At 57.8% G+C, this 10,981-nt stretch overlaps 5 protein-coding genes across 5 annotated transcripts; 3 read left to right on the forward strand and 2 right to left on the reverse strand.

Annotated features, from left to right (window-relative positions):
* Positions 1 to 106: 106 nt before the first annotated feature.
* On the forward strand, positions 107 to 1,259 carry BXZ73DRAFT_73754 (uncharacterized protein; the record flags this gene model as incomplete). The annotated part of the gene is made up of 5 exons (XM_048021936.1): positions 107 to 295; positions 348 to 540; positions 595 to 651; positions 706 to 953; positions 1,002 to 1,259. 5 exons carry the CDS (start codon positions 107 to 109, stop codon positions 1,257 to 1,259), a joined length of 945 nt encoding a protein of 314 aa, XP_047882526.1.
* Positions 1,260 to 1,388: 129 nt separating this feature from the next.
* Positions 1,389 to 2,733, reverse strand: BXZ73DRAFT_87124 (t-SNARE; the record flags this gene model as incomplete). Its single annotated transcript, XM_048024433.1, has 7 exons — positions 1,389 to 1,415; positions 1,468 to 1,719; positions 1,768 to 1,973; positions 2,026 to 2,101; positions 2,156 to 2,368; positions 2,428 to 2,474; positions 2,523 to 2,733. 7 exons carry the CDS (start codon positions 2,731 to 2,733, stop codon positions 1,389 to 1,391), a joined length of 1,032 nt encoding a protein of 343 aa, XP_047882527.1.
* A 565-nt stretch (positions 2,734 to 3,298) lies between these two features.
* BXZ73DRAFT_96665 (NAD-dependent glycerol-3-phosphate dehydrogenase) lies at positions 3,299 to 4,762 on the forward strand (the record flags this gene model as incomplete). Its single annotated transcript, XM_048027132.1, has 8 exons — positions 3,299 to 3,585; positions 3,642 to 3,798; positions 3,849 to 3,873; positions 3,920 to 4,016; positions 4,065 to 4,177; positions 4,234 to 4,511; positions 4,564 to 4,585; positions 4,638 to 4,762. The coding sequence occupies 8 exons, from the start codon at positions 3,299 to 3,301 to the stop codon at positions 4,760 to 4,762; spliced, it is 1,104 nt and encodes a 367-aa protein (XP_047882528.1).
* A 418-nt stretch (positions 4,763 to 5,180) lies between these two features.
* BXZ73DRAFT_39578 (uncharacterized protein) lies at positions 5,181 to 7,353 on the forward strand (the record flags this gene model as incomplete). The annotated part of the gene is made up of 6 exons (XM_048018406.1): positions 5,181 to 5,277; positions 5,365 to 5,442; positions 5,514 to 6,564; positions 6,618 to 6,774; positions 6,825 to 7,169; positions 7,231 to 7,353. 6 exons carry the CDS (start codon positions 5,181 to 5,183, stop codon positions 7,351 to 7,353), a joined length of 1,851 nt encoding a protein of 616 aa, XP_047882529.1.
* Positions 7,354 to 7,939: 586 nt separating this feature from the next.
* BXZ73DRAFT_87127 (aminoimidazole ribonucleotide synthetase) lies at positions 7,940 to 10,817 on the reverse strand (the record flags this gene model as incomplete). Its single annotated transcript, XM_048024434.1, has 11 exons — positions 7,940 to 8,541; positions 8,617 to 8,820; positions 8,881 to 9,149; positions 9,210 to 9,390; positions 9,443 to 9,581; positions 9,637 to 9,788; positions 9,848 to 9,910; positions 9,943 to 10,092; positions 10,155 to 10,442; positions 10,492 to 10,558; positions 10,617 to 10,817. 11 exons carry the CDS (start codon positions 10,815 to 10,817, stop codon positions 7,940 to 7,942), a joined length of 2,316 nt encoding a protein of 771 aa, XP_047882530.1.
* Positions 10,818 to 10,981: the final 164 nt, after the last annotated feature.

A 10,981-nucleotide genomic window follows, 5' to 3' on the forward strand; every position in this document is an offset into this window, starting at 1 on the left:
CTCGTCTCTCATCCTCTTATTTGCCGAAAATCACTACACTACCGACGCGCTGCTTATTCTGCGTCCCTGAGAACCGCCTCATCTACATCCGATTGACTGTTCTAACATGAGCTCCACCGCAAAACTCACGAAGAAGCAAAAGAAGGCGTTGGCCTTCCGCGAGCGCAAGGGCAAGGGCAAAGCCAAATCCTTCGACGACCTCGACGATGTTCCCGTTGCAGAGGATCAAGATCTTGCCGAAGCTGAAGCCGATGAACAAGAGCTGCTGTGGAGGCCCCGACAGCGAGGAAGAGCGGTGCGAAGCAAAGTGGGGGCGAGACTCAAGCAACTGCGAGCGATGCTCACAGCACCAAGAAGCGGAAACGGGAGACAGACGGACCGGACCCCCAGATGGATGTGGTACGGGAAGGGGCGGCGACAGAAGAACGCCCGAAAGCGAAAAAGGCACGGAAAGTGTAGGAGAGAGCGGAGAGGAGGCGGGAGGGGAAGCAGGGAAGAAGTCGAAGGCGAAACCGGCGCAACGATACATCTTGTTTGTCGGTATGTCTTTGGAGTGTCTATTTAACTCCCCGGTTATTCTCAATGCCGTTGCAGGAAATCTCAAGTACGCAACCACCAAGGAGGCCGTTGAAGCGCATTTTTCGAAATGTGGTGAGTCCGACTCTCGCCTTCGTGGCTCATGTACTCGCCCTCATGCTCTGTCAGATCCCCCGCCGTCGGTGCGACTCATGACTCCGAAACTCACGGAAGGCTCGAAAGTGAAGGCGAAGTCTAAGGGTTTCGCTTTCGTCGAGTTCTCCCACCGGAACGCTTTACAGCAAGGACTGAAGATGCACCAATCTGAACTTGAGGGGCGAAAAATCAATGTGGAGCTCACGGCTGGTGGTGGAGGCAAGAGCGAGCAACGAATCGAGAAGGTGAAGCAGCGCAACAAAGAGCTGCACGAGCAAAGGGTATGTTCGCTCTTCGATACGCTGTGCGAAATACTCACTAGTGAACAGAAAAATATGGTCATGAAGAGAAACAATGCAGGGAAGAGCCAACAACACGACGACCAGGACGAAGACGTTCAGATGGAACGTCCACAGCGGTACTCGACAACGTCAGGCGTGGACCAGGTCCCACTGAAGAAGCGTACATGGTCGATTCCTGAGAACGAGGACGAAGCTGCGCCAGGGAAGAAGAGGGGGAGCAAAAAGAGGAAGAAACGTCTTGCTAAACCTTTGGGTACGGGTGTCAACGCCATTCCAGTTGGGTAGATGTCCCCTGCAATCAAGCGCTTCTATTCCAAAGACATGCATAGAACATGATGGAGGGGTTAAAACGCTCTATCCTAGAAGTCCGTGGCCTAAGTATCTGATGGTACGCACAGCGCGGTCCGGTCGAAATCATGAGACCAAGATGAAGACCAGGAACTACGTGCAAGGAGTCAGTAACGATCACAAGAATGTAACGCGAGACTCTTACAAAGACAATGAGGACACCGAACACCTTCAGCATGAGCCATCGGTTACTAGAAATGCTCGCGTAGTACTTGAGGAGCTCGCGCTGGGCACCGCTGACATTGGACGCAATATCAACGGTGTCTGCGTCAATCCGCTGAACGGTTTCTCGCTGTTCGGCGACCATTTGGGCCAACTGTGTGAAGATCTGGCCGAGCTCCGCAATAGTCGACTCAATGGATTCGATCGCATTAGACCGCGTCTGAATGTAGCTGTCCTGTGCGCGAGTGTCAGCCTCATTCCCTGGCGGTCTGACACCACATACCTGTTGCTCCACAAGTTGCATCTGCATGAACGCGTCGCCGTTCTGGGCGCCGGTCCCCTCCTCTGCCGCATCGAGATCAAGAGCAAGGATGTCCCCGTTCTGCGGAGTAGCGCGACCCTTGCCCTTGGCGTCGAAACGTGGCGCAGCAAAGCTGCTCCCGTCGCCCATAGGGTCTTGGCGTTGGGAGTTGCCGTATAGAAGCGAGCCTGGAAAGACTCGTGATAAGTAGCGAACATGGCATGGAGCTAGCGCACTGACTAGTTGGGGCTTGGTTGGCTGCGGCAGACGTGGAATGCATGAACTGTTCTGTTCTGTCCTTGGACTCTTTCATATTCTACAGGAAATGGCTTAAGTCGACGGGTGATTGATACGCGGCATCGCAACGTACCTGCGTTCGAATCTCAAGGACGTCCTTGAAAGTCATGCTGGTGTCCGCAAGCTTGCTTTGCAGCAACATGACGACATTGTGGTTGTGCTCCTCAAGTTGTTTGCCCTCCGGAGACTTGGAGCCCTGAGCTTTGCGCTCCTTCACGTAGGCCTGTAGTTGAGCAATTTGCTTGTTGATACCGGCAATGTCTTGTTTGATGATGTAAGTGAGTTCCTGCGGAGGACGAGGTTTATGGGCACACAAGACGGGGACGAGGGACTGGAATAACGTACGCTGATCTCCACTGGTCTGTCATCAAACAAAGTTTTACGCTTCGCCACTGTGCAGACAATGAGAGAAAGTGTGACAGCCTAAGAGTAGTACTCACGCTGGGCCAGTTTCCCCAGTTTCAACGTCGTGCTGTTGATGTCTTTCCCAATGGCTGAAGCCATCCTCGTGAACTCCGACTTTCTGCTTCCCGCCTTGCTCTGCTGCAGCAACCGCTGCTTCTGCTCCGCTCCTCTCGAGGGAAAGGAGGAGCGGGACCGGATGGACTCAACGCAGGTCCGGAACTCGTTGGTGCGGTCTTGGACCGGCATGGGGACTCAGAAAATAAGGATACGAGGTATAGAGGGTACGAGACAGCAAAAAGCGACAAGGAAAAGAGGTAGCGCAGATTAGAAGGACGACAACTTGGCGTGTAGAGGAGGCTAGGGATACCCAGTGCTGTGTCTGGCGAGCGAACCGAGCCACGACTTCCCACGTGTGCCTCCAGGTCCGTCCGCGCCGACGCCCCGGCCCCGTCCCGCCAGAGTCCGCCTCCCTCTCGTGAACTTAGCCAGACTTAGCCTCAGGCTTCCTCGAGACATCCTGCATTCGTCCACCGCACATACCTACTGCGCTCTGCGTTCTGTGCGGGCGCGAGCACCGTGGGACTCACGCTCGCCAACGTATTGGCTAACCGAGGGCACGTCGAAGGGGAGATCTAATTTCTTCCCTTCTGGGCCTCTGCCACCCAACTTCCTAAACGCCTCACTCGCGTACTTCCGTATGCTCTTCGCTATCCGTCTATCTCTCCCCACCAGGTCGTTTGTCCGCTCCGTCTCCCTTCTAAAAGTCTGCACACGCACAAAGACTCGTCTTGTTCATTCGAACGGCTTCACAATGCCCCCCGTTCAGGCCTGCGACAGATCAAAAGTGCTCGTCTTCGGAGCAGGGAACTTTGGTAGCTGTCTTGCAGACCATCTAGGCGATTCCTTGCACAATGTCTTCATGTGGTCACGCTCCGCGGATGTCGTCTCCCACTTCAACCAATACCATCGCAACTCTGAGGTCCTCCAAGACCACGTCTTTGCGGAGTCTATCACTGCTGTTGGACCGGAGTTTCCGTCGGCGGAGCTGATCCAAGACATGGATGTTCTTCTGTTCGCTATTCCGACAGAAGGTGTGAGGTGAGGGTTCTTCAATGTCGTCATGGGTTCTTGTCTTGACGACCTCCGCCGTGAAGAGCAACTCTTACTGCCCTGAAGCCCACGCTTGAAGGCAGGAAACTGCCTCTTTTGATATTTGTCAACAAGGGCATTGAGATCAAAACCAGAGCTCTGACTCTTGAAATCATCGCGGATACTTGCGGCCCCGAAATCGCCAAGGTCGCTACTTTCATTGTAAGTTCACGTCTCTTCCTGCGATCTCTCGGCGTTCATGGAGTCTCCAGTCCGGCCCATCCTTCGCGAAAGAAAGTGAGTGAACCCACGTTCAAGTCACCTCTCTCTCATGGTCTGGAAGTTGTCAAGAGGCAACCAACCTCTGTCTCCGTCGTCTCCCTATCCACTGAGCACGCACAGCTTGCCTCGCAATTGTTCCACCAGCCGTGGTTTCGCTGGTGAGTCGATCTGAGACTAAGTATATGCATTTGTTTACGTGCACACAGCTACACCGGTGACGACCCAATTGGAGTAGAGCTCGCCGGCGCCCTGAAGAATGTCTACGCCATTGCGGCGGGCATAGCAGCCGGGCTGGGGTACGAGAACAACGCACGAGCAAGTGAGCAGTGGATACTAGGCTCTTATTTGGGTTGCCGACCGATGACGTCATTCCAGTGCTCATCACCCGAGGCCTTGCTGAGATGACAAGGATTGGGACCGCATACGGGGCTTCGCCTCTGACGTTCCTGACCCTGGCGGGCGTCGGAGATCTGTTCCTCACATGCAGTTCCCCAACTAGTCGGAACTACACCGTGGGCTATAGGCTAGGACAAGGAGAGAAGCTGGATCACATCATCCAGACCTTGGGCAGTGTCGCGGAAGGCGTGACGACAGCGAAGGGATTGAAGGCGATTGTGGATGAGCTGGGAATCAAGGCCCAGCTGGCAACCGGGGTATGTGCGCCAGCGCTCTCACGTGGGAGATCCTGCACTGACGCCGTAGCAGATCTACGATGTCCTGTACGGAGGTGCGAAACCTATATGAGCCTGGACCGCGGCATCAGCTGACGCGATCCACAGGCCGGGATGTTGCGGAACGGGCGAACGAGCTGCTGGCGCTCCCGCCGAACCGCGAGCTGGACCTGCCGGAGGAAAGCGGGAAGCCGGCGAAAAGATTGCTGAAGAAGCTCGGACTCGAGGAGTAGGCCGTCGACGAGGGTGTTTTTGAGACCTAGACAGACTGTTTAATGCCGATGCGGGACGTAATACGAAGTGCGTGCCCCGCCCTTCTTGCCAAAAGTTAACGCCGATGAGGACCGAGAGCATGCGTGGCGGCGGGCCGCGGCACGCTGGGCCGTAGGGCCGGGACAGGGGCCAGAATCAGATGAGCAGGAGAGCGCAGCTGCCATATCCGGACTGATAATCAGAGTGCGATTATCTAAGCCAATTTTTCCGCGCGAGCGAGGTGGCCGCGGTGGCTGCTCGCCCTGCCCTTGTTCTTCGTCAAAATTCGTGCTGTGGTCTCGCCTCTTCCGAGCTTGCCCTCTGCCATCTTCCGCCCGCGCCCGCTGCTCGCCCTTGCTGTTTCCATCCCTCCCGACCCTGCCAAAGCGACACCACGCCATGGTTTCTCCTCTCTGGAAGGCTTGCTCGGAGGGAAACGTCGAGAACGTCGCCGAATTGCTGAAGGAGGCTACGTCAGTTGACATCGAGGTCAAAGGTTCGTCCATCTCCATCGTCATCGATTTCTCTCGCCGGCGCAATCGTCTCCCAGTCCGCACTTGTCGCTGACACGTCTCGTCGCAAGATCATACCGGCGTCACTCCTCTCATCGAAGCCGTAAAGAACGGACACGTAGAGATCGTGAGGATGCTTCTTGACAAAGGTATGTCCCGCTTTGTATTGATTTTCCTACCGCATATATGTGCCGGAACTCAAAGCGCGGACGTTATGCAGGAGCAGAGCCCACAAACGCGTCCAGTCAGGGCCCACCGGAGTCCTACACCTCCGAGCCCGTCATTCACGGTCTGCTTTCTGCGGCCAAAAGCAAAATGGCGCAGCCTCTGACGATGCAACCTGAAGGCATCTATCAGGAACAGCCCGCAACAGCCCACGTCGACCCGGCCGTCAATGGATACTACCCTCCTCCCGGTGCCTACTACTACCCTCCCATGCCCGGCCCGCCCCCTGTGCTCCCCGAGGGCGCCGTACCCTATTATATGCCCCCTCCGCCTATGCAGAACGATCAAAATGGCTTTGGCAACCTCCCACCCCCCGAAGTTGCTCGCATGATCCCTTGCCGATACTACCCTGCTTGCCGTTACGGTGCTTCGTGCATGTTCGCTCATCCGCAGGCACCCTTCATGCAGGGACCTAATGCTCCGCCGCCGCCGCAATACGGGGCTCCTTACGACACAATGAACTCTACACCTTACCCTCCGCCCATGTACTATCCGGTTCCTCCCGGCTCCTACCCTCCCAACAGCGCGCCCGTCAACCACATGTCCCCCCCTCCGATGGCTCACGCCCGTTCGGGCTCCGAGGCTATGTCGCCTGTTCAAGGCCCCTTCAGCCCCTCGAATGGTCAACCTCCTATGCCATACGGCGTGGTCTCACCTGTGTCTCCTCCATACGGCGGACACGTCTCCATGCCTGTCTCCGTGCCGCCTTTGCCTCCTCTCCACAACGGTCCCAATGGTGCACAGTCTCCACTGCAGCCAGCGACCATGTACCCTCCGATCTCCCCGAGCGCGTCGGGCGCAGTCCCTCCTTACGCGATGCCACCGCAATTTGCCCCGCAACATATGGCTTCAAATGGAGAAGCTCCGGACGTCGTTTCACCAAAATCGCCCGTTCATGGACATCCGCATGCGGACGCTTATAACGCTGGCTCGATGCCTCGGGACATGGGTCACCATCGTCGCGGCAGTGCTCGCAGGCCATCTTTCGGTGGACGCGGTGGAAAGCCTCCTTGCCTTTTCTTCCCCTCAGGCCGTTGCAGGAATGGGTATGTATGCTTGCTTTCTCAACCTGTCCAATCGCTCATGCACAGCTTTTCAGCGATGAATGCCGCTTTCCCCACGTGCTGCCGGACGGTTCTGGCGTCCACCACCCGTCGCATTTTTCCGCGCGGGGAGGGCACAGGCCACGCCCTCCCTTCCATCCTAACGGTGTGGCCACTTTGGAGGACAAATTTGCCGTCATGACGACTCACGAAGTACGCTCATGACTGTCGCCTGGAAGGTTCCGCGCTCATTTATGACATAGGAGAAGGCTCCGATGCACGTTCGGAACGGCACTGGCACTGGCACTAGTACCACCGACTCCAGCCGATCGCAATCCGCGGAGCCCGGACACAAAGGTCGCCCGCCTTTCAAACCCAGTCACTTCGTGAACGGTGCTGCACGGCCAGACCGGAAGTTTGGACCCATCAAGCAACAGCGGGTGCCGAACGCAGACGAGTTCCCTGTCCTCAATGGATCGACGCCCATTTCCCGAGCCAGTTCTCTCGGCAACTCTGGCCCCACAGCGGCTCAGATCTTACAAGCCCCTGCTCCGCGCAAGGAAGTACAAACGCGGGGCAGCACTCCTGATCTCGTCGCGGCATCACCTGTGGTCAAAGTGCGTGTTTATACAGTGTCCAAGCTATAGGGTGCTAATATTTTTTTTGCAGGATGTCAAGCCCGAGATCAACGGAATTGCTCCTGACCAGTCTGCCAGCAAGCGTCCGATCTCCTTCGCTGCTGCTGCCACCGGCGCACCCGAGCCCGTGAAGGAGTTGTCTGTCGCCGCCTAAAAGGGGCATTGCTGTCCTCGGCCCACCCTGTGCTTTATTTCGTCTTGTGCATCCTCGATCTTGCCATTTGCGACTGCCCACCCGTCTCTCACCGGGCTCCAGTGTATTCTGTATTCTCTCCGGTTCGCCTGCTTTGTCGATAGTAGCCTGAGGCCCTGCTCCTACAGTTGTCATGACAGTATCACGCATCCATCTCCAATCCTGGACCCACCACTCCGCCCTGCGTACAGACTATCTATGATCCATCCATCTCCTGCCGTCTCCTTGCCCATCCGCCTCCGTCGTGCTGTGTTTTTCCGCCGTCTCTGCCGTATTTAGACGCATCCATCGTCTTGTTTATCCATGCTTCGTTCCCATGTTGTCTCACCCACGCACAAAAGCACACACGCATCTTGACACCGACCTGCCTATCGTAGCATCTCTCTATGTCGTAGCTATATCTCTTACATCACCGTACGCCGGGACCGCAGCGTCCCGCGACGCTGCTGCTGCCCGCATAATCTACTGATACATGAAGATTTTAGTCGCCCACTCTCCGAAGGTGTGCCGGTGTTCACGGGAGGAAGGGTCCGCCGGAGCGGATGCTCTACGCCCACGCGGAGAGGTTGCGCATCTCGACGCCGGGGGCGGCAGTGACCTCTCCGATGCGGACCACGCCCGCCTCGCCTGCGGCGTGGAGGGCTTCGAGCGCACGGTCGACGGCGTCCGGGGCGACGACGAGGACCATGCCGAGGCCGTTGTTGAACGTGCGGGCCATCTCGCGGGGCTCGACGCCGCCGTGCAGCATCAGGAAGCGGAACACGGGCGGCAGCTCCCACGATGATGCATCGATAAAGCACCCCATGCCCCGGGGCAGCACCCGCGGCACGTTTTCCGTGAAGCCCCCGCCGGTGATGTGCGCCATGCCCTTGAGCAGCCCCGCCTGCGCCGCGGGCAGCACCCCGCGCACGTAGATCCGCGTCGGCTCGAGCAGCGCCCGCCCGAGCGTCACGTCCGCCGCCCACGGGCACGGGTCCGCGTACGAGAGCCCGGAGAGCGCGACCACCTTGCGGACGAGCGAGAAGCCGTTCGAGTGCAGCCCGGACGACGGCAGGCCGAGCAGCACGTCTCCGGACGCGATGGTCGCCTGTGGGAGGATCTTCTCCCGCTCGACCGCGCCTACCGCGAAGCCGGCGAGGTCGTAGTCGTCTGCACAAATGTCCGCGCCGGCGGGTCAGCAGTGCGGTCGGGGAGGCGCGCAGAAGAGGGGGCGCGTGTACGGACCTCCTTCGTACATGCTAGGCATCTCCGCCGTCTCGCCGCCTATGAGCGCGCAGCCGGCTTCGATGCAGCCGTCTGTGATGCCCTTGATCACTTTGGCGGCCGTCTGTACATCGAGCTTGCTGCACGCGAAGTAGTCGAGGAAGTACAGCGGCTCCGCGCCTTGCACGAGCAGGTCGTTCACGGACATGGCAACGAGGTCGATACCTGGCGCGTATGAGGTCAGCTGAGGTCCGATCCAGCGGCTCCGACGCGGACAGCACTCACCGACATACTCGTGTATGCCTGCTTCCAATGCGATGCGCAGCTTGGTTCCGACGCCGTCCGTCCCGCTCACTAGCACGGGGTCCTTGTAGCCGGTGGCTTTGAGGTCAAAGGCGCCGCCAAAACCGCCGATTTCTGCATCCGCGCCGGGGCGACGTGTTGCACGTACGAACGGCTTGATAGCTTCCACAAGCGCGTTCCCAGCATCCACGGAGACACCAGCCTGCGCATAGGTGAGACCCTTGGGAGCCTCGGCAGACGCCGACAAGGCTCTAACACAGTGCCGATTAATATACTCATACCGCACAGGAATGAGCGCCGTAAAACCTCACCTATGAGCAATGTCACGGCGGTAGACCATACCTTCGAATGAGATTTTCTGGACACCGGCATAGGCCGAATCCAACGCCTCCCTCAATGTGGGCGCATAAGCAGTGACGCAGATCACCCTACCGCCCGAAGTCAGAATCTTGCCGTTGTCGTCAACGGTGCCGGCATGGAAAGCCACAACGTCTGGGAATTATTTTTGAATGCATGCATACGAGTTGCAGAGAACGGGACATACCGTTTGGCATCTCTCCGACGGAGATTTCCTTACCCTTGGCATAGTTACCAGGATAGCCCCCCGACGCAAGGACGACGGAAACAGCGCAACCGGGCCTGGTCTTGACTTCTACCGCGTCGAGCCGGCGTTCGACGCATGCCTGAAAAGCTCACTTTCAGTACCTTGTCGGCGACGAACCCGAAAGAAGTCCGTACGAGAAGGATCGCCGTCAGGTCTATCTCGGGCTCAAGCAGGAGCATCAGTGCCTCGGTTTCAGGGTCGCCGAATCTGACGTTGTATTCGAGGACCTTGGGCCCGTTTGTGGTGATCATAAAGCCTGTGAAAAGCAAGCCGACGAAAGGGTAGCCTACAGTGTCCAGTTTAGTGAGGCAAAGCGGCACATATACATATACGGGGGTTGCGCACCATCCCTTCGCATGCCGTCGATCGTGGGTTGGAGAGCCTCTGCTCGGATACGATCCATGATGGCTGGGGTAGCAACAGGGCAGGCGCATAGACACCCATACCACCAGTGTTTGGACCAGTATCACCCTCGCCGATGCGTTTGTGGTCCTGCCCTGCAGGCAGCGGAACGATTGTGTAGCCATCCGAGAAGGCGAGCACAGAGACTTCCGCGCCGATCAGGAGCTCCTCGATAACGACCTCGCTCCCTGAAGTGAAGAAAATAAATTGGCGATGAGACGTAGTCTACATGGATTGTTGTATCGCAGACCTGCCGCGCCAAAGACTTTGTCCACCATGATCTCCTGCAGACCCGCGATCGCCTCCTCAATCGTATCTGGCAGAAGAACGCCTTTTCCAGCGGCCAAACCGTCGGCTTTGAGGACAACCTTGAAACCACATGTCTTGACATAGTTGATGGCCTGATCGAACTCGGACGACTTGAAGGTCTTGAACTTGGCAGTCGGAATGTTATGGCGCTCCATGAATGTCTTGGAGAATGCCTTTGATCCCTCCATGCGCGCGGCGAGCGCACTAGGCCCGAAAACGGGTATACCCACTGCTCAATTCGTTAGTATTGCCCATGAAATGCGATATGCCATGCGCACCTTTGCGGAAGTGGGACTCAACTCCATCGACGAGAGGCTGTTCAGGCCCTGGGAGGACGAGAGTGACCTAGAGTAGTGGATAGTGAGCAGATCAGACTAGCTGCGTACGGAACTGATGCGCGCACCTCATTTTTAACAGCAAAATCTACGAGCGCCGGGAAGTCGGAGGGCGAGATGTCGACATTGGATGCCTTGGGCTCGAGGGAGGTGCCGCCGTTCCCGGGACAGACGAAGATCTTAGCGACGAGAGGCGAGCGCGAGAGCTTCCAGACGAGCGCGTGCTCGCGGCCGCCGGCGCCGATGACGAGGAGAGAGTGAGAGGCCATGGCGGAGGGAGAGACGCGCCGAGCGATCTGGAGTCTGGACACCCTCGGCGTCAAGCGCGTGCGACTGCGGAGACCCCGGAAACCGCAGGCAGGTCGCAGTCGCGCAGGCCGAGCTGAGCGGGAACGTGGTGCTCGCCGCTCCTCTCGAGACTCAGAGCCTCGCC

Source organism: Epithele typhae (genome assembly GCF_022376455.1).
Source record: "Epithele typhae strain CBS 203.58 chromosome Unknown BXZ73scaffold_3, whole genome shotgun sequence".
Classification (NCBI taxonomy): domain Eukaryota; kingdom Fungi; phylum Basidiomycota; class Agaricomycetes; order Polyporales; family Epitheliaceae; genus Epithele; species Epithele typhae.